Below are 25,474 nucleotides of genomic sequence, written 5' to 3'. Positions count from 1 at the left end.
TCAGAAACCTATGACCCTCTGTGTGGACGGGCACATTAACGCTAAATCCTCCACCCCGCCACAGCCCCCACAGCACCCGACTATTGCTTCAGTCTCCTTCCCACATTACCCTAGGCGAAGCTACCGTTCCAGCCTGGCCAGTCAGCACTACCCGGCCAGGTCTTGCTTTGTGTCTTGGCCCACACTTTCCTGACCACAAGCCAAGGAGTCAGAAAGGATGCACTCCTGCCTCCTCCACTTCCTCCTTTGCTCACCAAAGTCGAGCCCTGGCTGTGATTTCGCATCACTCCAACCTGCACTGATTTTTCACCTCTCTGAACTTTGCCACCATTAGTACATACATTACACCATGTAGCATTTAATGATATTTTGGTTTGCACAACTATTTACATTTCCTTCGAATTACCTCATCACACTTTGGTAAGCATACAGAAGGGTCCATTCAGCACTGTTGAACCTCTCTGGGTTTTCTAACCTGAAGGGGCTGGGGAAGAGTTTGCTAGAACAGAGGAGCCTCCTGGGAGAATGTAGGTAGTACATTTAAAAGAAGCCCAAAGTGCTGATGTTGACTCAGAAGGAAAGACGTGTTTCTATGTGTTGGAGAACCAGAGGCACTGATGCTGTTCCTTGGAACTGTTTTCTGGCAGTCCCTCCCGCACACCTGAGTGTCGTGCAGGGCAATGGGACTTTTTTTTTTTTTTTTTTCCTTCTATGGGTAATCAGAAGGGGGAATGAAGCATGAGAGACTCTGGACTCTGAGAAACAAACTGAGGGCTTCAGAGGGGAGGGGGGTGGGGGAATGGGATAGGCTGGTGATGGGTAGTAAGGAGGGCACGTATTGCGTGGCAATGGGACTTCTGAATAAAAAGGCCCGAGTCATTTCTCCAAAACTTCTGCCGGAGTACTGAAGAAGGAGCTGGCCTGCTGTGGGTCCTTCTGATGGAAGGCCAGCTTCCCCATTTGGGAGCCCAGGGTTCTAACATCTCAGCGGCAGGGGAGATCCCCGTGCCCAGCAGGGCAGAGCTGCTTGCAGAGCCCATCTCTGGCCAGACACAGAGGAACAGCGAAAACCGCTGAGGGCAATGGTCTTGTTAGTGAGCGCAAGTGGCAGACCTGGGAACATACAGAAATACTTAGAGGGCACTTTTTACAGAGCATTACGGCTCTGCCTGAGAGTGCTGGTGACATTTGGATAATTATGGTTAAATATGACCCCATCAGTACCTGCAGGATTACACGGGGCCTCGTTGAAGTCAGTGACCTTGGTGAACCGCCCAGGTGGAGAAATTCAAGGAATGGTTGTAATTGACATCTTGCCCTTTCCTCTCCGCGCATGAGAAAGCGCCTCTCTCCACTGCTCCGCCAGGGGGCAGGAGAGGTCACATTACACAGAATTTAAAAAAAGAAAAGGAAAAAACTCAACTTTTCCCCCAAACTGGTTTCCACCTCATGAAACCGAATCCTCCGGCTGTGGCGTCCCAGACGCCCGCCCCGACACGCCCCTCGCCCGCCGCCTCCCCCTGCGCCCCTGCCCTGTGCTGTCGGGTGCTCCGTGGTCCCAGCACCTCTGCCCGCGAGCCCTTTGCCCTGAAGATGAAGGTTTGGCTGCTGCTTGGTCTTCTGCTCGTGCACGAAGCGCTCGGGGAAGGTGAGTGACCCTGGGCGGGGACGACCCAGTGTGTGCCTTCATTTAGCCTCGATCCCCAACCAGGGTCCTCCCGCAGCCGACAGTCCTCCAGCCAGCTCTTTCCATAACTTTTGACCTTCCAAGGGTTGCCCTTGGCCCTGCCGCGTGCACCTGCCTCTTCTTACCTCCTCTCCACCTCCCCGGGGCTCCCCTGGGAATAGTGGCCACTACCCCTTCCCTTAGGGTTCCCACTAGGACCGCCCCAGCGCTCCCAGAAAGCTTTGGCGGGCAAACCGAGCATCCCCTGCCAGCGCCTGGTCCAGCCCCCAGTGTCAACGTGTCTTTCTGGGAGGTGGCGGCGGGAGCTGGGAGCGGTGGCTCGCCGCCACCTCTGCGTGCGCGCGCTCTCCCCGGATCTCCGCTTCTGAGGGCGGCTGCCACCCAAGCAAGGCAATGGCTGATTCTTTGGCAAAATTTGAAGTGTCCTCGTCCTCCTGCCAGCCTCAGTCCTTGATTTGTTTCGTATACCGCCTTGGGCTTGACTCCCCTAAGACCTACCTAATAAAAAACCTGTTAACACTTAACTGATTGGGGGAAAGATGAAGAAAATGCATTTTTGTACAGCATATGGATGCCCTTGTGCCTTTTTATTGTTTTGAGTGTGTGCCTTTCCGGGGCTCACTCTGTTGTTTAGACCTGCAACCACAAGGTCAGGCTTTATTTGTGTGTGTGTGTGTGTGTGTGTGTGTGTTGTTGTTGTTGTATCTATACCTATGTTTATATAGGACTTTAGCGTTTGGTTGGCTCCATTATTCAGTGTTATTTATTTGTACAGTACATTTGGCACCTGGGTCCATCCTGGTATCCTGGAACCTCCCTTGGAATTCCTCAGCTACAGCCAGGATTTTTGCTTCGTTTTGCTTGAAAGCAGCTTTTGCTGTTATGCAATCTCACTCTGGAGCCACCTCAACCTGGCTCACATTTTATCCACCACTCAATCCTGAGCAGTTCCTGTATTTTACCATGAAACTGGAAGCATTTGCCCCCCAAAACCACATTCTAGTTTGCAAAGTCCAAGATGGTTGTGGGGCTTGAAGCTGAGCTGAGGACTCTCCAGCCTAGAGACTTGCTGAATCAAGTGTAGGCAATGCTTCTGCCCCAGGAGCAACGTGTCCTCTGCCCAGAGAGCGGCTGGTATGAGGTCACATTATAAAATGCACTACTAAAAGGCTCCTGGCAGGTCCCTGTATGTCACTGCTCAAGTGCCAGAAATACAGAATCTGGTATCTCTTTTTTTTTTTTTTTTTTTTTTTGAATAGGGCAGGAGATGGCCAGACAAAATAACTTAAAATAGCCCACTTGCTTGGTTAACCAGTTCACTCAGGATGCCTCCCTCTGAGGGTCAGGAGGCAGACCCATGCACTGCCTTCCAGATCTTTCCCAGCCAATATATGTCCAGACCATGAGGATGATTGCAAACACCTGCCTGAATCAGTTAGCATCTGTTTAAGTCAAATGTAATTCATATAAACAATAAAGCTTTACAAGACAGAGAAAGTTGAGCACAAAGGATATTTTATAATAAATGATACATTTGAGGTGTGATAATAGTACTGTGGCTTTGTTTTTAAAAGTATATGTAGACTAGTTATCAAGACAATACTGAATCCATAATTAGAAAAGTAAATCTGCTTCATTAAATTATGTAACTGTTTTCCTAAACCCATTAAGAGTGGGTTTTTTGTTTTTTGCTTGTTTTGGTTTTTTTCCCGTTTGGAGTGATCATGGGGCTGGCTGGGCCAGGAACCAGCCAAAGAGAGCGGCATATACAGAAGCCCTTCCAGCGCCGACCTCTGATGGGCAGGTTGGAATATGTTGCAGCCTGTTCATCCCAAAGCACACACTGCAGACACAAGGCCCGTGACTCAGCTCATGCCACTGCCTTTTGCTTTTCTGATCATTTCTAGAAAAGGTCTTCTAATAGTAGGAGGCTGCCCTGCAAGCACATATTGGCTCTAATCTGCTCTACCCCAGTGAAGTTTGCCTTGCCTAAATCTGAAACGCTTTGTTGACATTTTTGAAAGTAGTGTTATTCCTTGTCACGAAGAGTGGGAGCTGGAAGGGCACATACTACTCAGGTGGCGTGATAATGAGGCATGAAGACCGTTAATGAACAGCCCAAGGTTCCCCTTCGAGTCCGGCATGGTGTACAGCGTGGGATTCTCAGCATTTGTGTAGAATACGTGCCACTGTGTTTCTTCATGTGGTGCTGCTGTTTTTACATAAAAACGTATAAAATCATAGGCTCTTAACAATTTTCCATTTACATAAATACTTAGTTTTAATATATAATATTTAATTGATTTAATATATCCATAAACATGGATTTGTTACTGTTTTGTTGAATTTACCCCAGACCTTTGGTCAATGTTAATGTGCTCTTCAGTCTCTCGTGGGCTTATTTTGTATCCCGTGGAAGGTTCTCTCTCTGGGAAGACTGTAGAGATTTATTGTGATACATGGGGAAAGCAGCCGCATCTCTAAGGACGCAGGGAGGGAGACACGGCCAATGAGGTTTCAACCAAGACTCTGTAGCATTTTTGTGTTTCAATGTATTCCTTGGAAAAGGAGTATAAAAATTAGTTCAGAAATCCTTATAACGAAAGAAGAATTGTAAAAATTGTCACCATTTAGGACCGTAAATAACGTTTCTACGCATGTGGGATCTTGGCCCATATGTTTGACATACAAAATAATCTCTGATCCTTAGAGTCAAAAATGAGAGACAGGGCTGCGTGCCGGCCAGACGAGTGAGTCCTGAGGACTGATGCATCTCCCTGGACAGCGTTGAGAAGCCCCGACTCTGTTTGCCCATAATCTAATGGAGAGGACAGAGAGTGGACAAACGAGATGAAATATCAGGAAGTGCTAAGCGGCATGAAGATAAAAAACCAGGACGTATCCGTTTCCTAGGGCTGCTGAAACAAAGTCCCACAAACCAGGTGGCGTAGGACAACAGAAGTTGATTGTCACCCAGATCTAGAGGCTAGCAGTCAGAAATCAAGGCGTTCGCAGGACCATGCTGTCTCTGCCGTGCTGGGTCTCCCCGCCTCTTCCTGGCTTTTGCTGGTGGCCGTCTGTCCTTCATGCTCCTGGGCCTGTAGCTGAATCACCCCGATTGCTGCCTCTGTTGCCACGTGGTGGTCTGCTCCCTATGTGTCTTTGACTTCATGTGGCATTTTCCTCTGTGTGTCTCTTTATTTTTTTAAGATTGATTTATTTATTAGAGCAGGTGGGTTGGGAGAGGGGCAGAAGGAGAGAATCCAGAAGTAGTGTAGCCCACCCCACTCCACTGAGCCCGGGGCTCGATCTCACAACCCTGAGATCATGATCTGAGCCAAAATCAAGAGTCAGGTGCTTAATCGATTGAGCCACCCAGGCGCCCCATGTGTCTCTTTTTATAAGGACAGCAGCACATTGGATAGGAGCCCACCCTAATGACCTCATCTTAACTTGGTTACAACCGCCAAGACCCTATTTCCAAATAAGGTCACACTCACCCGTACCAGGGGGTAGGACTTCAATGTGCCTTTTTGTGGGCACAAGTCAACATGTAACGTGGGGTAAGAGGATGGAGGGGCCACAGAGGGGAGTGCGAACGTGGTTTGGGCAGGAGAGTCCGAGGCCTGCTCAGAGGATACACAGGCAGCAGTCGGGAAGAAGAGGTGTGCAGGCCAAGGGCACAGTGGCCAGTGCGGCCGAAGGACTGATAGGTGGGAGACAGGAAATGGCAAAGTCTAGTAGGGCACAGGAAGACTCCGGACTTTATTCTAAATTAGATGGAAGTCACTGGAGGGTCTTGACCAGAGGAGCGTCCATGACACGATTGATGTTTCCAAAGGTAGGAGTGCTAGAGGGGAAGCTGGGAGCTTACATAGGGAGAGGTTTTAGAAGTCTGTGTGCAAAGCCGCTTGGTCTAGTGTGGCCGCAGTGGATGTAGGCACTTCTCCCTACAGACTGGGTTCTGGTTCTACGAAGCCAAAAGGATTTGCTGCTGGATTTGATGTGGCCTAGGAGAAAAAGGAAAGAGCCATGTGTGACTCTGAGGTTTTTAACCTGAGTAACTGGGTGAATAGAGTTGTCATATACTGGTAAAGGGACACTGGGGAAGGAGCCAGACGGAAGGGGCATCCAGAGGTCAGTCTGGACACCTTCAATTTGAGATGCCTACTAGCTTTCCAAGTGGCAGAGCTGAGTAAGCAACAGAATATTCAGGTCTGGAGTTTAGAGGCAAAGTCAGGACAGGACAAGGCAGCAGTTCTCAGCATGTAAATGCTGCTAGTACCCAGGGGGCTGTGTGAGGCCACTTGGAGATTGAGTGTCCTACACGATTGAGCTGAGTTGCAAGGATTAAGCCCTCAGGACTCAGGTCAGGCAGGAAAGGAAGGCGCGGAAGGGCTGCCAAACAGACTGAGAAGGAGTTGTCAGCGACGTAGGTGGTAACAACAACAACAACAGAAAAACAAAAACAAACGCAGCACTGTGTTTTAGGAGCCAGGCTTCAAGAGGACCGTGATCATTTCCCAATACATACAAATAGCAAACCCTTATGTTGTACGCCTGGAGCTAATATGCATCAGTTATATTTATTTTTAAAAGGGAGCAGTCAGCCCTGTTCTAATGAATATTTTAAAGAATGTTTAAAGTAAGCTTTTTATTATTGAAATATAGTTAACATACATTACATTAATGTCACGTGTACAACATAGTGATGCAACATTGTATCCAGTATGACATGCTCACCACCATGGCTGTAGTTACGCAGTTATTTCAGTATTATTGACTGTATGCCCTATGCTGTACTTTATCCCCATGACTGATTTATTTCATAGCTGGAAGCTTCCACATCATAGTCTCCCTCCCTGCCCCCCTCGCCTGCTTTGGTGACCTGTAGGTTACTTCCTATATCCATGAGTCTCCTTCTGTTTTGCTTGTTCATTTGTTTTTTAGATTCTACATGGAAGTGAAATCCTACAGTATTTGTCCATAACTCTGACTTCTTTCACTTAGCGTAATATACCGCAGGTCCAGCCATGTTGTCACAAATGGCAAAATTTCATTTTTTTATGGCTGAGTGCTATTCTGTTGTGTGTATACAGCACATCTTTATCCATTCCTCTATCGAAGGACGCTTAGGTTGCTTCCATATCTTGGCTGTTCTAAAGGTGCAATGAATGTAGAGGTGTATATATATTTTAGAATTAGTGTTTTAATTTTCTTCAGATAAATACTCAAAAGTGGAATTGTATCATATGGTATTTCTATTTTTAATACTTTGAGGAAGCCTCATACTGTTTTCAATAGTGGCTGCACCCATTTACATTCCCACCAACAGTGCAGGAAGGTGTCTTTTTTTCCACTTCCTCGCCAAAACTTGTTTCTTGTGTTGATTTTAGCCATTTTGACAGGTGTGAGGTGATATCTCACTGTGGTTTTTTTTTTTAATAAAAATCTTTCTTTTTAAGATTTTATTTATTTGTCGGAGAGCAAGGGGAGAGAGAATGCAAGCAGGGGGAGCAGCAGGCAGAGGGAGAAGCAGGCTCCCTGCTGAGCAAGGAGCCTGAAGCAGGACTCAATCCCAAGAACCTGGGATCATGACCTGAGCCAAAGGCAGATGTTTAACCAATTGAGCCACCCAGGCGTCCCTCGCACTGTGGTTTTGGTTGCCGTTTACCTGATGGTTAATGATGCTGAACAGCTTTTCATGTGTTCATTGGCCATCTGTATGTCATCTTTGGAAAAATGTCTACTCAGGTACTGTGCCCATTTTTTAATCAGACTGTTTTTTGGTGTTGAGTTGTGCAACATCTTTATATATTTTGAATATTAATCCCTCATCAGATACATAATTTGCAAATATCTTCTATTCAGCAGGTTGCCTTTTCCTTTTGCTGATGGCTTCCTTTGCTGTGCAATCCTTTTCAGTTAGATGTAGTCTCAATTGTTTATCTTTCCTTTTGTTGCCTTCGCCTATAAAGAGATCCAAAAAAATATTGCTAAGAGTGATGTTTAAGAATTTACTGTTTTTTTTTAATTTTTTATTATGTTAGTCACCATACAGTACATCATTAGTTTTTGATGTAGTGTTCCATGATTCATTGTTTGCGTATAACACCCAGTGCTCCATGCAATACGTGCCCTCCTTACTACCCATCACCGGCCTATCCCAATCCCCCACCCCCTCCCCTCTGAAGCCCTCAGTTTGTTTCCCAGAGTCCACAGTGTCTCGTGGTTCCTTCCCCCTTCTCTTTACTCCCCATTCATTCTTCCCTTCCTTCTCCTACCAATCTCCCTGCTATTCCTTATGTTCCACAAATGAGTGAAACCATATGATAATTGACTTTCTCTGCTTGACTTATTTCACTTAGCATTATCTCCTCCAGACCCGTCCATGTTGCTGCAAATGTTGGGTATTTGTTCTTTCTGATGGCTGAGTAATATTCCATTGTATATATGGACCGCATCTTCTTTATCCATTCGTCTGTTGAAGGGGATCTCGGCTCCTTCCAGAGTTTAGCTATTGTGGACAATGCTGTTATGAACATTGGGGTGCATATGGCCCTTCTCTTCACTATGTCTGTATCTTTGGAGTAAATACCCAGTAGTGCAATTGCTGGGTCGTAGGGTAGCTCTATTTTTAACTTTTCAAGGGACCTCCACACTGTTTTCCAAAGTGGCGGTACCAACGTGCATTCCCACCAACAGTGTAAGAGGGTTCCCCTTTCTCCACATCCTCTCCAACATTTGTTGTTTCCTGCCTTGTCAATTTTTGCCATTCTGACTGGCGTAAGGTTGTATCTCAATGTGGTTTTGATTTGAATTTCCCTGATGGCTAATGATTTTGAACATTTTTTCATGTGCCTGTTAGCCATTTGTATGTCTTCATTGGAAAAGTGCCTGTTCATATCTTTTGCCCATTTTTTGATTTGATTATTTGTTTCTCATGTATTGAGTTTGAGAAGTTCTTTATAGATTTTGGATACCAGCCTTTTATCTGTAGTTTCATTTGCAAATATCTTCTCCCATTCCGTGGACTGCCTCTTTGTTTTGATGACTGTTTCTTTTAGGAGTTTATGGTTTCAAGTTTACATTTAGGTCTGTCATCCATTCTGATTTTATATAATTTGTATATTGATTTGATCTTTGTGTATGGTATAAGACAGTGGTCCAGTTTTATCCTTTTGCATGTAGCTTTCCAGTTTTCCCAACACCATTTCTTGAAGAGGCTGTTTTTCCCCATTGTATATTCTTACCCTCTTTGTCATAGATTAATTGACCATATAAGGGTTTACTGCTGGATTCTCTATTCTGTTCCACTGATTTGTTTGTCAATTTTTGTATCAGTACCATACTGTTTTGATTATTTCCAAGTGGCAATACTTGAATACTTGCGTACTTGAAATTTGGGAGCGTGATACTTAAAGCTTTGTTTTTCTTTCTCAGGATTGCTTTGGCTTTCTGGGGTCTTTTGTGGTTCCATTTAAATTTTAGGATTATTCTAGTTCTGTGAAAAATGCATTGATATTTTGATAGGAATGGCACTGAATCTATGAATTGCTTTGGGTAGTATAGACATTTTAATAATATTAGTTCTTGTAATCCATGAGCTTGGTGTATCTTTCCATTTCTTTATGTCATCGTCATTTTCTTTCATTAATGTCACAGTTTTCAGAGTAGGTCTTTCACTTTCTTAATTAAATTTATTCTTAAATATTTTATTCTTATTGAGGCAATTATAAGTGAGAATGTTTTCTTAATTTACATTCAGCCTGTTTATTAGTGTTATAGAAACACAGCAGATTTCTGTATATTAATGCTGTATCCTGCAACATTACTCAATTCATTTATGAATTCTAGTAGTATTTTTGGTGGGGTCTTTAGGATTTTCTTATATAATATGTCATCGCAAATACAGACAATTTTACTTCTTCCTTATCAATTTGGATGACTTTTAAAAAGATTTTATTTATTTGAGAGAGAGAGAGAGAGTGCACAAGTGTGGGAGAGGGGCAAAGGGAGAAGCAGACTCCCCACTGAGCAAGGAGCTCAATGCAGGGCTCCATCCCAGGACCCTGGGATCATGACCTCAGCCAAAGTCAGATGCTTAACGACTGAACCATCCAGATGCCCCTCAGTTTGGATGACTTTTATTCATTTTTCTTGTCTGTTTGCTGTGGCTAGGACTCCTGGTAATGTTTTGAATAGAAGTGGTGGGAACGAGCATCATAGTTTTCTCCCTGCTCTTAGAAGAAAAGCTTGCAGCTTTTCACCATTGAATATGTTGTTAGCTGTGGGTTTTTCACATATGTGCTTTATTATGTTGAGGTATGTTTCATCTATACCCATTTTGTTGAGAGTTTTTATCATGAACAGATGTTGAATTTTGTCAAATGCTTTTTCTGCATCTATTGAGATGAACTTTTGGTTTTTATCCTTCATTTGGTTAATGTTGTATCATGTTGATTGATTTGCAGATATTGACCCGTCCGTGATTCCCTGGAATAAATAAATCCTATTGGATCATGACATATAATCCTTTTAATGTATTGTTGACTGCGGTTTGCTAGTATTTTGTTAAGGATTTTTGCATCCATGTTCATGAGGAAGAGTGGCCTGTAATTTTCTTTTTTTGTAGTGTTTGTCTGGATTTGGTATCAGGGTAATAGTTGCCTCATAGAATGAATTTGGAAGCAATCCTTCTTCAATATTTTGGAATAGTTTGAGAAAGTTAGGTATTTATTCTTCTTTAAATGTTTGGTAGAATTTACCAGGGAAGCCATCTGGTTCTGACTTTTGTTTGTTGGGATTTTTTGGTTACTGATCCAATTTAATTACTAATAATCAGTCTGTTCAGATTTTCTATTTCTTCCCAATTCATTCTTAGAAGATTGTACGTTTCTAGAAATTTACCCATTTCTTCTAGGTTGTACCATTTGTTGGTGTGTCATTGTGCATAGTAGTCTCTTGAGAATCTTTGTATATTTGTCGTGTCAGTTGTAACTTCTTTTTCATTCTGATTTTCTTTATTTGGGCTCTTTTTTTCTTCGTGTGTGGCTGAAGACTTATCAATTTTCTTTTGTCAAAGAACCCACTTTCGTTTCATTGGTCTTCTCTATGTTGTTTTTTTTGGGGGGGGTCTCTATTTTATTTATTTTTCACTCTGATCTTTATTATGTCCTTCCTTCTACTAATTTTGGGCTCCCCCCCTTCCAACTCCTTTAGATGTAAGGTTAGATTTGAGACTTCCCTTGTTTCTTGAGTTAGGTCTGTATCTCTATGAACTTCCTCTTAGAACTGTTTTGCTGCATCCCATAGATTTTGGAAAATTGTGTTTCCATTTTCATTTGCCTCTAGGTATTTTTTATTTATTTTAGTTCTTCAATGGCCCATTAGTTGGTTAGTAGCATTTTGTTTAGCCTCTACATGCTTGTGTTTTTTCTAGCTTTTTTTTTTTTTTTGGCTCATAATTGATTTCTAGTTTCATATTTTTGTGGTCAGAAAAGATGTTTGGTATGATTTCAGTCTTAAATTTACTGAAACTTGTTTTGTGGCCTAACATGTGATCTGTCCTGGTTTATGTTCCATATGCACTTGAAAAGAATATGTATTCTGTTGATTTCGGATGTAACATTCTGTATATATTTGTTAAGTCTGTCTACTATGTTGCTCAAAGTGATTCTTTATTGATTTTCTGTCTGGATGATCTATCCATTGATCTAAGTGGGACTTTTTGCCCCCTACTCTTACTGCATTACTGTGAAATTCTCTATGTATGTTAAAATTTGCTTTTGTATTTGGTGCTCCCACATTGTGTGCATGGATATTTACAATGTTTATATCCTCCAGCTGGATTGATGCTTTTATCAGTATGCAATACCCTTCTTTGCCATTTTTATAGTCTTTGTTTTAAAGTGTCTTTTGTCTGGGAGCCCGTGGGTGGCTCATTCAGTGAAGCATCAGACTCTTGATTTCAGCTGAGGTCATGATCTCAGGGTGATGGGATCAAGCCCCCTGCCCAGCTCTGTGCTGAGCATGGAGCCTGCTTGGGATTCTCTCTCTCAAACAAACAACAAACAAACAAACTCTTTTGTCTGACATAAGTATTGTTACCCCAGGTCTTTTTTTTTTTTTTTTTAATCTCCATTTGCATGGATAATCTTTTTCCATCCCTTCACTTTTGGTCTGTGTGTGTGTGTATTTAGCTCTGAACTAAGTCTCTTAAAGCCAGCATAGAGATGGGTCTTGTTTTTTTATATAATCACTTATCCTATGTCTTTTGATTGGAGCATTTATCAGTAGTTAAAGTAATTATTGACCGATATACACTTATTGCCATTTTGTTCACTGTTTTCTGGTTGCTTTTATAGTTCTCTCTGTTCCTTTCTTCTTCTCTTGCTCTCTTCTCTTGTGATTTGATGACTTTCTTTAGTGCTATGTTTAGAAATCTCCCTTTGTTTTTTTTGTTTTGTTTTGTTGTTTTTTGGGTTTTTTTGTAAAACTATTGTAGGTTTTTGGTTTCTGGTTACCACGAAGTTTATATATAGCATCCTATTTATATAGCAATCTATTTTAAGTTAATGGCTGCTTAAGTCTGAACACATTCTAAAAGCACTGTGCTACATTTTTACCTTCCCCACGTTTTATGTATGCGACGTCATATTACATTTGTGTGTGTGCGTATCCATTAAATAATTATTGTAGATACAGTTGATTTTACTTTTAACCTTCACACTAGTTTCATAGGTGGTTGATCCACTCCCTTTACTATACATATGCTTTTACTGGTGAGATTTTTCTTTCATCATTTTCTTCCACTAATGACTTTTTTTTTCTCTCTCAAAGAAGTCCCTTTAACATTTCTTATAAGGCCAGTTTAGTGGTGATGAACTCTTTTAACTTTTGTTTGTCTGGGAAACTTTATCTCTTTTTCAATTTTGAATGATAATCTTGTGGAGTAGAATATTCTTGATTGCAGTTTTTTCCTTTGGCACTTAGAATATATTATCCTCTCCCTTCTGGCCTGTGGGGTTCCTGCTCGAAAACCAGCTGATAATCTTTTGGGTGTCCCCTTGTACACAACTTGTTGCTTTTCTCTTGCTGCTTTCAAGATTCTCTCTTTATCTTTAATTTTTGATATTCAATTCTATTGTGTCTAGATATGGACACCTTTGGGTTCATCTTTGGGTTTGGGGCTTTCTGTTCTTCTTGAACTTGAATGTCTGTTTCCTTCCCCAGGTTAGGAATGTTTTCAGCCATTATTTTTCAAATAAATTTTCTGTCCTTTTCTCTCTATCCCTTCTGGCAACTCTGCAATGCAAATGTTTGTACGCTTAATGTTGTCCTAGCTTTTCCTTAAGCTATCCTCATTTTTTTTAAATCTTCTGTGTTATTTCCAATACCCTGTCTTCCAGATCACTGATCCATTTTTCTGCATGTTCTAATCTGCTATTGATTCCCTTAGTGTATTTTTTATTTCAGTTATTGTATTCTTCAACTCTGATTGGTTCTTTTTAATATTTTCTTTCTCTTTGTTGAAGTTCCCACTGTATTCATCCAGTCTTTCCCTGAGTCCAATGAGCATCTTTATGACCATGACTTTGACCTCTTTATCAGATGGATTACGTCTCCAATTTGTTTAGTTCTATCTAAGATTTTGTCTTGCTCTTTTGTTTGGAACATATTCCTCTGTCTCCTCATTCTCTGACTCTGTGTGTGTTTCTACGTTTTAGGTAGATTAGGTCCCTCTTCCAGTCTTGAAGAACATGGCATCATGTAAAGGGTGTCCTGTGGGGCCTGGAAGTGCAATCTTTCTTGGTTGCCAGAACCAGACATTCCAGGATCACCTTGTGTGGGCTGCATGTGCCTTCCTGCTGTGGCTGGAACACAGCTGCTATGGGCATATTTTTGGGTGAGGTTGGTCCTGTGGGAGCCACTTTGGGGGTGCTCTGGTCCTGGCAGAGACCACCGACCTGGTGCAATTGGCCAGGAGCTGTCAAAGTTACATCTTTGTCCTGGAATAGAAGTATTTATTCTTAGAAATTGCTATTTTAAGAAAATGATACTTTGAGAAATGGTAGGAGGGTATTTTGGAGTAGGGTTCTTGAAGGGGGTAAGGAAAGGAAAGCCTCTCACCTTTACATTTTCATCTCCCAAGTGTCATCGCTTTCCTACCTTCTCAGCATTGTTCTTGGGGAAGTGTATGTATTCTTGTGGTGTGTTTCATGAGGAATCAAAAACTTAGAGTTGTTCATCAGTTTATATAACTCACTGGGGAAGCCCTGAGCTACTCAACAAATTAATACTGTGGTTATTTTCATGCGACCCTCATGCCAGACCTTTACCATTAACTGTCCATAGGGAGAAAAAGGCAAATAGCTACAGACCTTTTTATTAATGACAGTATTCATATCTAGTCCTCCTCTGAGCATCTGTCAGTGATTCTGCTAGCGAATTTGGGTTTTTTTCCTTTTTAATTCCTCCAACATTAATCTATAGAATTAGAGAGGTTAGTAGTTAAGTCACCTTTATTAAAGGTTTGAATGCAATCCTCAACTAGTGCGGAAGGATTACAGTCCTTTACCCTGTTTGCTTCTTATTTTATAACGTTTATTCATTTATTTTGGAGACAGGCTTTTAACCAGTGTCTTTTCACTTAGGGATTCTAATGTATGCCTTGGAAAAGCATAACCAGCCCTTCCGGGAAGGTTGTACTCTTCTCCCTGGCATCATCGTCTGTTTGATTTGGAACTTCTTGTCAAAGCTTGGGGCATATCGCACAAGAAAACCACTTATACAAGGGTGCTCTGCATGAGATTTGGGGGGGGGGAGAAAAGAAGAAGAAAAGAAACTTATAATATGAATCAAAGGACAATAGTGAATCAAAGGACAATAGCATGAACGAGAGAAGACTCTAGAACTGGCATCCCAGAGTCTGTTTCTTTGCTAGCTTCTTAGTGACCTGGGGTGAGCTACTTGGCATCTGTGATCTCAATTATTTCACCGGTAAATCAGGAAGAAGATTAACTGCTTTGCTTCCATTACAAATTTATCATGGAGATCACCATGAGACCTTATCACAAGACAACCACAAAATAGCAAGTAGAACTTAGCTAGCACTTATTTACTGTGGGTCAGACACTATTCTCAGTATGTTAAATGTATTAACTCATTTAATCCCCACAACGGTCGATGAGATAGTCCTTATTAACATATAACTCAATTTACAGATGAAGAAACGGAGAGAGAGGATAAATAACTTCCCAGTGTCACACAGCTAGTAAGTGGCAGCTAGGACCTGAAGTCAAAATGTTATTTAATGATTTGTGAATTTTACCACCTATTTCTCTACAAAATATATTACTATCAGCTCAAATAGCAATATATTGCTATCCACTCAAAAATGCAATGGTAATGGGCTTTCACTTTTATTTATAATTTTTTTAGACCTTTCAAAAATAATTTACATGGGTAGAAAAGTCATATTCTTCAAGAAGTTAGACTTGGAATTTGGGAACCACTCAAACCCAGGTCTGTCTGGGTATCTTATGGGGTCAGTAGGCTGGCTCTTGTAACTTAGTGTCATTGTTATCAAACCATGGACAATTCATTCGTCAGGCAGCTGGACCAACCATACAGTTAGATCAGTTGGTATGTCTATTTGGTGAACAAGTCAAATTCCTTTGTAGGGATAATACCACATATCAGGAGGCATAAAATCCATAATTAGGCAATCTAATGTTCCTCAGTAGCAGAGTCCCACAGGCTCGGAGAGCTTAGAAGTCAAGACGGGTTGTCTAAATTCCACAGCATTTGCAGACAGTTGTGGTTATTTCTGATAGCTTGGATTCCTGCTACGTGATAAAGAAGACACATCAAATTAGACTTCAACCCGGAAGTCCATGAATCCCACAGGCATGGTGTGATCGAAATGCCTGCGGGGCACAGATGATGGACATTCTAATGGTACACCTTAATTTTCTACCTTAAGTAAAGTATTATGACTTTTACTCTATTGCAAAACTGAGACTTAACATTCACAACTGACGTTGCTGGATTAGTGGGCTCATGTTGATCTGACATGTTCCCAGTGGTTACAGTGCTTCTTCTAGAAGGTTGGGGAAATATGTGCATGTGTGCCAACGCCCACCCTCCTCTGTCATTAGCACTTTGGGGGTAAATAAGCCAAACGTGCAGGATCAGGGGAAGTCTCGGCAAACAGCAGGTTCACCAGCAGGCACTGGGGACTAGCCTTAGAGACCGGTGCTTAAGAACACAGCTCTGCTCGCTGGAAGGACTGAAGAAGCTTCGCAGGGCCCATAGGGCCCATGACCCAGAGCAGCTAGAGGAGAGGAAGGATGGGAAATAACTAGAGACTCAGGCCTAGGGAAAGGAGAAGGGGTCTCAACTGGCCCTGAAGTCATGGAAAAGAACAGGGCTCAGGCAGCAAGACATGCAAGCCCGAAGAAGGCAGCATGTTGAGTTGATGTTGATTGATACTGGGTTCCGAGTGGGATTGGTTCCAGAGTCTGGGCTCAGCTGAACTAAAAGTGGCATCAAAATGGCTCCTGTTTCAAAGGGCGAAGGGCAACATGCAAAGGAAGCCAAGTCTATCATTACACAGTTGAGTCCAGATCAGCTGAATTTTTAGTACATAAGAGTATGGCTCCATGAAATGCTCACGAACTGTGCCCACACCTGTAACTAGCCCAGATCAAGAGAGAATGTTCCTGGAAAGTCCCCTCCCGTCCCCTCCTGGTCATCTCACCCCTTCAAGGAAAATTACTACCTGACTTCTCAGGGATTCAAACATGAAGTTTCTAAAAACTGCATTTGTGATATTTATAAATCAGGAAATCTGCATTTCTGCCATCATCTTTGAGGTATTAGGTCCAGCAAGAGTAGGCACATACTCTCTTAAAGCAGGGGCCTGCCGAAGAGGAACAGCTGTCCCTTAGGGAAGGCATGGCCCCACCAGGCCCGCTTGGCTTACCTTGTTTGGTCTCCTGCTTGGCCCACTGGTATAAGAGCTTGCAACACTTACCTTTTTCTATTTCTTGATCCCAATTTCAATGTCTTTGTACTTTTGACCACCCCAAGTCTTAAGTACACCGGCATAGAATTAGATAAATAAAACATCAAAAAGGAAAAGATTTTCTCCTGATTTATCACTCTTCCCCCATTTTATACAAATGCCCTGTAATTCCCTCAGTTGGCGAAGATTTGTGTAGCTATCTATTCAAAATATATACAGGATATTTATCTATATGTAGTGAAATGAGCACTTGGTGTAAGAGTCGGAAGGCCTGAATTCTACTCTCACATTCTGCCACTAGCCAGCTGTGTGCAACAGGGTCTCCTGAATTTTTTAAATCTACAACATGAGAATTTTACCTAAATGACCTCTCAGGGCCCTATAAGTTGGGACATTTGGTAATTTTGTGGGTATATAGTGAGGTTGCCCTTGAGTTCGTGCAGACAGAGGGGAAACTGTAACTGCATGGTCTTCTCATCCGTGCTGGGTGGGTGCAAGTCCAAGGCTGTACAGGCATGTGGGGCATTTGAGGTTTCTGGAGCCCAGTGGCATAGCAAGGGAAGGGAAGTGGGAGCCGTTCTCCCCGGGTGCAGGCAATAAGGGGTGAATTGTCTATAGAGAAAGGAAAAACAGTAATAAAATGGACTCATAGTAGGTCAGCTTTTTATTATCACCCTTTGCCAGCAATTATTCACAATGTTGGTGATCATCTTCCCCCCAAAAGATTTTTTTTGGCTAAGTTCTAAACCATTGCTACAGTTACCTTTGAGCTTTTAATAACTTATGTGGAAGTTTTAAATGAGCACAGGTTTGGGGCTCCCGGGTGGCTCAGTGGGTTAAGCGGCCAACTGGGTTTCAGCTCAGGTCATGATCAGGGTTGTGGGATGGAGCCCCCTGTTGGGTTCCTCGCTCAGTGGGGAGTCTGCTTGAGATTCTCTCTCCCTCTGCTCCTCCCCCCACTCATGTGCGTGCTCCCTCTAAAATAAATCTTTAAAAAATAAAAATAAATAAATGAGCACAGGTTTAGGACTTACTCCTTCCTAAGCTTTGTATGATGTATGGACATCGTCCACCCAGATACACCCAGACTCCACTGTGCACGCTCATTTGGGAGACAGTGTGTAGTGGTTTGAACTCCTCTGAGTGTGCTCATGGGGCAGTCTGTGTCTGCACTCCCTGGAGATGACCTATTCCTGCGTTTAAACAGTAAATTCAGAATGAACAATGACCGCCCTGAGACCACAAGGACAGGAAACAGCCTTGAGTGGCCTTGATGCTACCGTTCGCTGTGACCCCTTAGAGACTGTAAGGGTGAACTACAAGGAATAGTCTTGTGGTTTGGTAAGTGTGATTTTAGTTCATATGTGCAATATTTTGCTGAATTGGAATAAAATCTTTGAAGCTGAAATACCTTCCCTCTCGGAGACTCATTGTTTTACAACTAAAGAATGAACCGGGAACGTAATGATTATGGCTGAAAATAATTTTCATGTAGGAGACAAGTGTCAAAAATTCACCTGCTTTAAGTGTGGGCTCCTCGGGTTCGTTACTACTTGAGTCATTGTTCTCTCCTCACGTTTGTATAGTTACTGGCCAACAGCCTCCCAAGAACAAGCGTCCAAAGGAGCCGGGAGAGAATAGAATCAAGCCCACCAACAAGAAGGTGAAACCCAAAATTCCCAAAATCAAGGACAGGGACGCAGCTGATGTCACACCGAAGGCGCAGTCTATAATGATACATATGATGGACAAAGGCCGCTTCCAGAAACCTGCCGCCACCCTGAGTCTGACGGCGGGGCAAACTCTGGAGCTTCGATGTAAAGGGAACAAGATTGAATGGAGTTATCCCACCTATCTTGACACCTTTAAGGACTCTCGCCTCAGGTGAGCACTTGCTTATGTATTTTTACTTGCGTTGGTCAAGGGTTTAGTGTTAAATATTGCATTGTTTCTGCCATCTACCATCTCACCCTAATAGCTTATAAAAAAAAAAAATGAGGGGCGCCTGGGTGGCACAGCGGTTAAGCGTCTGCCTTCGGCTCAGGGTGTGATCCCGGCGTTATGGTATCGAGCCCCACATCAGGCTCCTCCACTATGAGCCTGCTTCTTCCTCTCCCACTCCCCCTGCTTGTGTTCCCTCTCTTGCTGGCTGTCTCTATCTCTGTCGAATAAATAAATAAAATCTTAAAAAAAAAAAAAAAGAAAGCTCAATGAGCAAAAGCCATAGGTTTTATTTCTTTGTCCAGTTTTTTAAAAAAATTATTGCAAATACTAGCCACATGGGTTAAAACAGGGAAATTTTATACGAAGCCAAAAGACAAGTAATTGAAACCGTGATGCATAGATATTGAAGAATTCATACATAAAAATAATGAGCCCAATCACTGCTTTCTCTTATTTTTTATGTAATCATAATGAAAACCGAAATAATCTAACTGGAGATGCCTATAAGCACGTTGAGAAGAAGTCAACTTACACTGACTTTGGACTTTTCCGCTGCTTCTGGCTTGTGTTTACTTTCTTGAGTGTGTTTCGTTCGTGTTCACAGTTTCAGTTGGTGAGACCGCTACGTTCGAATGAGTACCTTCTGGAGCCTGGGTTTCTTGTGCAGGAAAAGTGGTTAAAGTGATGCTTAGGGAAAGTGGTAAAAGGCAAGAACATGGAGCATGCTTCAGTGGGTCCTGGGAGGACCCCGGGGCCTTAGGGGCTGGGGACCCAGTGCATATTTGTGGGGGTTCCCCCGAAATCCGTGGGCCTCCTCCATTTTCTCATGCACGGAATGAAGGGGATCTGACTGCATGATTTCTAGGATTCTTTCCAGCTTTTTCTTCATATGATTCAGGAAAAGGAAATGCAGGATATTGTCTGGAATGACTTGAATGGTGAAAGAATGAGGATCTCAGGCATCAAAAACTCTGTGTGTTCCTGACAGGTTCATTTTCCACACAACATCCACCCCTCACATCTTCCCCTCCCTCCAGGACACTGGCACACCCTCAGCGGCAGGGACACTAAACTGGGGAGCATCCTTGCCTCCCCCCCAACTCCCCTCATACTCCTGCATCCTCTCAATCTGTAAACCCATCCGACAGCAGCCCCAGCCCATGTTGCCCCTCACCGACCACACCCAGATGTCCCCCTGGGCTCCTTCTCACTGCGGCTGGGCTGAGGTCTTAAAAATGTGGATCTGAACAAGCCCTTCCCCTACTTAGTGGGTAGGGCTCCACTGGGGGATAAAGTCCGACATCTTTACCTGACTGATGAGACCCTCCTTGAACTCAGAATCTCTCTCGAGTCACCTCTAATCTCTAGATTAGTATCTCTGCTTTCACTAGCCTGGGCTCCTGTAAGATCATTAAATGTGCCTGGCTCCCCTCGGGGCCCCCTCTTCACCTGGCTAACTTCAGCCTGCCTCTGGCTTTCTCAGGAAAGGCTGTGTCCTGCCTCCTGGGGTTCACTTTCCCATGGCCCAGGCTGCATCCTCATTTGATCACTCTTTATACTTAGGATTCCTTTTTTTTTTTAATCTGTGTTTTTCATGGGGCTTAACTGAGTCCTTGGCATTTAGCTTTAGCTATTGAATGACTAGACAATCTTCTCCCCCTTCTTAGACACATACACCTTAAAGAATAAATAAATAAAAATATATACAAGTAATTCCTCTCCATCTCTCTACCCTCTTATATTAAGACTCTTTCACATTTTATTCTGAAGATGTTCTGGCTTCAGGAGATAAAATAGTGTAGAGTTTTCCTTGAGGGATATTGGGTTGGATGAAGAGTGGTATGGGGGGGTGTGTGTGTGTGTGTGTATTTTAAAGTATGTGTGTACATCCCCTGCTTAGGACAGATCTGGAAAGATTTGCTACCATGTACCTTTAAAATGATTTAATTTCCAAAGTGAGATTTACACACTTTGTTGTAAAACCAGAATTGAGCTATTTTAAATCATTCTGAACAGCTAATTTTTGACTCACGGTATTTTAAACCTAAATGATTTGGCCCTTGAAGATATCGTATTTTCTAGAAGTATTTTCAAAGTTGTATTGGCCACAATATGTTTGAAAAGATCTTAAGGACTCAAAGTAAAGTGAACATGAATCTGAGTTGAAGAGAAATATCTAAGAGCTGGAAAGCCCCATTTTGACTTTGTAACATTAAACTGTATTCATTTGAAGCAGAGTCAGGGCTTTATATGAAAGTAAAGACAGATGTGGGCCCCCAAGGACCTTACCAAAAAATGTGAAAAATTTGAAAAACATCTAGTCATAAGTCTATATAAAACAACAACAAAATCACGATTTATTTGACACCAGAGATTCAACAAATTGACTCTTGACAACTTTCCCAGAACGTGGTACCTTTGGATAGAAGAGAAATATTCATCTTGTGTTTTCTTTTTCTGTGGGATGAGTTCTTACCACTGTTCTGACAGCTTTGGGTTTGGAAGCTCCCCAGGTGTGCTTCCAACAAAGCCTGGTCATTTTAAGCAATTTTGGTAGCTTTCTGGAACAAAGTTCACAATGCTACCACATTTGTCCAAATTCAGTCTTCTGACCAGAAAAGGGAAAGGGTTATAGAACAGAGAGGTCAGGCAGAGGCATAGCTAGTTTTGAATCCTGCTTTTACCACTAACCAGTAAAGTGCTCTTTGATCAGTAATTTGCCTAGAACCCACTTTCCTCATCTGGAATGTGGAGCTTATATTATCTAAAGTAGGCGCTGCCTGGCCCATGGCAAATGTTCGATAAATTGTAACTAATTGTTACTAAGCAGTGTATATTTCTCAAGCATGATCATCGAGTGATCTTTTGGGACAGTTAATTCTGATCGAGACTCAAATCAGGGAATGTTGCACAGACAGCGTAACTTATAATATAGAAGATCCACAAAGGATTGTACGCCTCTTTCCTTTTTCATTTAATTGATCAGTTCTTTGTAATCTGGGGCCTATGTTCATCTTCCCCCATGAAAATGTAAGCCACTTGTCGGCAAATACCGTGTTTGCTTGGTTCATCATGAGATTCCTAGCACCTTGAAGAGTGCCCGACACACACCAAAACTCAGGAAATAGTTTTTGGTTTCCCCAGGGGTTTAGTGGTTATTTCAGAAACCAGTTCCTGGGCATGCATTTGTTCACTCAACATTCAAAGACAAATACACTTAGCGCCAACGTGTGCACTGTGCATATGCGGCGGGGAGTGACAACAAAATGTGAATATGTTTTATATCTAGGGTGCTATGCCACCTTGGATCCATCCCCACTATCTCAGAGCCTAGTCTTGCTTCACCTTATGGGGCCATTTTGTCAACTGACACCCCCACCTCCACCCCCAGGAACTTTTCCCTCTTTATCCATCTTGTTCCCCATCTATGCTCATTAGTCTCCAGGGTCTGTTGTTTCTACCTATCTCTTGAATCCATCCTAAGTAAGTTATGTTGCCCTCTGTTTTTCCTTTATCCCTTCTTGGAAATTTCCAACCCAAGATGAACCTGTTCAGCCACTTCTTGCCTACACTTGGGCACTGAACACTGATGGAGGAAAGCATGCAGCTGGCCAGATGGGTGCCATTAGACTGTGGTCACTTCACTTGTGTCTGGCAATGCTGGATAGATTTCTCTAGAGAGCTCACTTTTCCTCTCTTCATAAACTTCTGATCTTTTCCATCTCTTTCCTTTGAGCTAATGAAATTCTCACCTAATTTTTTGAGAAATTGGAGCCCTTAAATTGCCTTGACTTCATCTTATCACATCCCTTCCTTCCCTACTCTGACAGTTATCAAGGAGGAAGGGTTCCTCCCCCTGGCTAAGGCCAAACTGCCTGTGTCTTGGATCTCAACCTTGCATGCTTTCTCAGGAGCCTTGAGATATCAGTTATTGCCTCCCTGTTTGGCATCGTCAACCTCCCCTTCTCAACAGGATTCCTTCCATAAGCCTTCTCCATATTAAGAAAACCCACCTTGGCCCCCATGTGCCCTCCAGCCACCTTCCTCTCTTACCTTCAGAGCCAGGCCCCTTGGAAGAGTTTCTCTCTACTCTCATCGTCTCCATTGCCCTCTTCTATCACCTTCCACCTAGACTACCTGACCCACTACTCCATATGCATTTTTTTAAAAATTTTTATTTATTTATTTGACAGAGAGAGACAGCCAGCGAGAGAGGGAACACAAGCAGGGGGAGTGGGAGAGGAAGAAGCAGGCTCCCAGTGGAGCAGAGAGCCTGATGCAGGGCTTGATCCCAGGACCCTGGGATCATGACCTGAGCTGAAGGCAGATGCTTAAGGACTGAGACACCCAGGCGCCCCTCCACATGCATTTAATCACCAAACTCAAGGTCATTAAATCCAGAGTTTTCTTTTCAATCCCCATGTGACTTGCCCCACCAGGTCCATTGAACAGAAGGGAACGCTCTGCTCTTGGCTGCCACAGCATCATTTTCTCCCAGTTTTCTTCCTGCCTCACAGGCCCTTCCTCCAGCTCTGCATTATCCATTCTCCCAGATGTTAAATGTTGGTTTTGTGTCTTTTTCTTTTCTCATTACGTGCTACCAAATGCCCTCCATTGGTCAGATGGCAGACCTTAATATTTCTGTTGAGCTCCAGCTCTGAATCTCCTGCTCCCCTGCCTGACCCTTGCTCTGAATGGAACCATCTGAAACTGAGCTCATACGTCTTCTCCACACCTGATCACCCTCCTGTGTCCCTCAGTTCAGTGAATGGCACTAATTCCACCTCGTTGTCCTTAACCAAAAGTCTGGAATCCTCTTAGATGTTTCCCTTTTACTTCCACATCCAATCAACTACTACTGGATGCACCAATGATGCTATTCAATGGTTTCTTGCATCTTCCTTCTTTCCACCATGACAGCAATGACTCTTATCTCTTACATGGACTACACTGTAATCTTTTAACTAGCTTTTCTGCACCCAATCTTGAACCTGACCTCATCTTCTACATAGCAGTCAAATCTTTCACAAAAGCACGTCTGGTCCTGTCACCTTTCTGCTTCAAGCTCTTCAATAGAGCAATTCTGTTGCTCTTAGAATGAAGTTGAAACTCCTGATACAGCCCACAAGGCCATGCACAACATGACTCTGTCTTTCCCTCCTGTTTCATTTCACTTCATTCTCTTGTTCACACTCCAGGCTCTGTGGACTCTTTCTGATGCCCAGATGTGCCAGTCTCCTTCTTGCCTGGGCCTTTGCCCATTTGCGTCTTCTTGCTTGTAAGGCACATACCGGAAAAGCTCTTCACCAATCTTCATATCCAGGCCTGTCCTGTCCTCTCAGTCCCCGCCCTCCACTGGGCCCAGTTACACACCCTCACCGAAGCCCTCATCACCAATGGTGCAATCACTGTTTTATGTTTGTGTCCCTTACTCGGCTGTCGGCTAGGCAGAGATGGCATCGGCTTATTCACTGGTACACTCAGGCCCTCCATCGCTATGTGGGCGCAAGTACAGTGCTGGGCGCTGGGCAGAGAGCGGGTCAAAAATCAGGCCCCTGGGGTCATGAGACCTGTAACTCTGGAACAAGTTCATGGAACTTGAGAGGTCAAAGGGATCTTAATGGTTGTTAAGCTTAAGGGCCTCTTTTTAACAAATGAGGAAACTGAGAATCATAGAAGGTAGATGGCTTGTCGTGAGTGACAACGGGTGAGCAGAAGCATGAGGCTTAAACCCCAGCCTCCTGGTTCCCAACACAGAGCTGCTATTCTGCACAAGTTCTCTGAGCTGTGTCTCACGGGACGCATTCAGACCAAAGACCACTCTCGGCCTCATGGAGGTAGGTGCTTCAGGGAAGACAGATTTGTTGTTAACTACTCTTCTTCCTCCTCCTCCTCTTCCTCCTCCTCCTCTTCCTCTTCCTCCTCTTCCTCCTCCTCCTCTTCCTCTTCCTCTTCCTCCTCCTCCTCCTCTTCCTCCTCCTCCTCTTCCTCTTCCTCCTCTTCCTCCTCCTCCTCCTCCTCTTCCTCCTCCTCCTCCTCCTCTTCTTCTTTTTTAGCTTTTTGGGTACTTATAAATCTGATTTCTAAAATTAAGACTCAAAACAGAAATAAAAATATGCTTTCCCAAAGGGGGCACTGATTCCTAGCTAGGATAGCTTTGGATTGAAAGTGATTGAAATTTCACATTGATCTCTGTTAACCTTTTGGACATCAGAATGTGAAAACATTACACTGGGCTACTTGGGAAGAAGAGCTTTGTCAGAAGGTCATAAATGGGGGTGCCCTGGTGGCGCAGTCGTTAAGCGTCTGCCTTTGGCTTAGGGCGTGATCCCGGCGTTCTGGGATCGAGCCCCACGTCAGGCTCTTCTGCTGGGAGCCTGCTTCTTCCTCTCCCACTTCCCTTGCCTATGTTCCCTCTCTCGCTGGCTGTCTCTGTCAAATAAGTAAATAAAATCTTTGAAAAAAAAAAAAGGCCATAAATGATCCCTCATCCTCAAAGGTGGACGTTGACCACCCCCTGGGATGACCTGAGATGATGTGTGCTTGTGGGCTTCTTCAAGGCTTCCTGTTCTGTGCTGCTCACTCCCTTCACATTGGCAAACCCATGTCATTAGAAGGCCCACTAGATGGCAGGTTTCAGCTGCGTTACACTTCTCTTCCTTTCACCAGTTAAAAAAAAAAAAAAAAAAAATTCAAAGGAAGACTGGTTGGGGATTGCACATTTGTGCTGATGGTTCTTTCATTCTTGCAGGCTACGCAGTGGTCACAGTGTCAAGTTATAGTTTAAGCAGTCTAGAATTTGTTTCCTAACA

At 43.3% G+C, this 25,474-nt stretch overlaps 1 protein-coding gene across 1 annotated transcript in view; it reads left to right on the top strand.

Annotated features, from left to right (window-relative positions):
- Positions 1-1,425: 1,425 nt before the first annotated feature.
- The window catches only part of PDGFRL (platelet derived growth factor receptor like), a 59,157-nt gene continuing 35,108 nt past the window's right edge, over positions 1,426-25,474 (top strand). Inside the window, exons 1-2 of the mRNA XM_045779264.2 lie at positions 1,426-1,648; positions 18,305-18,602. Coding sequence (XP_045635220.2) covers positions 1,450-1,648; positions 18,305-18,602 — 497 coding nt within the window. The 5' untranslated portion in view covers positions 1,426-1,449. The remainder of the gene's footprint in view (positions 1,649-18,304; positions 18,603-25,474) is intronic.

Source organism: Ursus americanus, chromosome 27 (genome assembly GCF_024610735.1).
Source record: "Ursus americanus isolate L20-20 chromosome 27, mUrsAme1.1.p, whole genome shotgun sequence".
NCBI classification, from domain to species: Eukaryota; Metazoa; Chordata; class Mammalia; order Carnivora; family Ursidae; genus Ursus; species Ursus americanus.
Note: the sequence above shows the minus strand (reverse complement) of the source record. Positions and strands in the feature narration are given on the sequence as shown.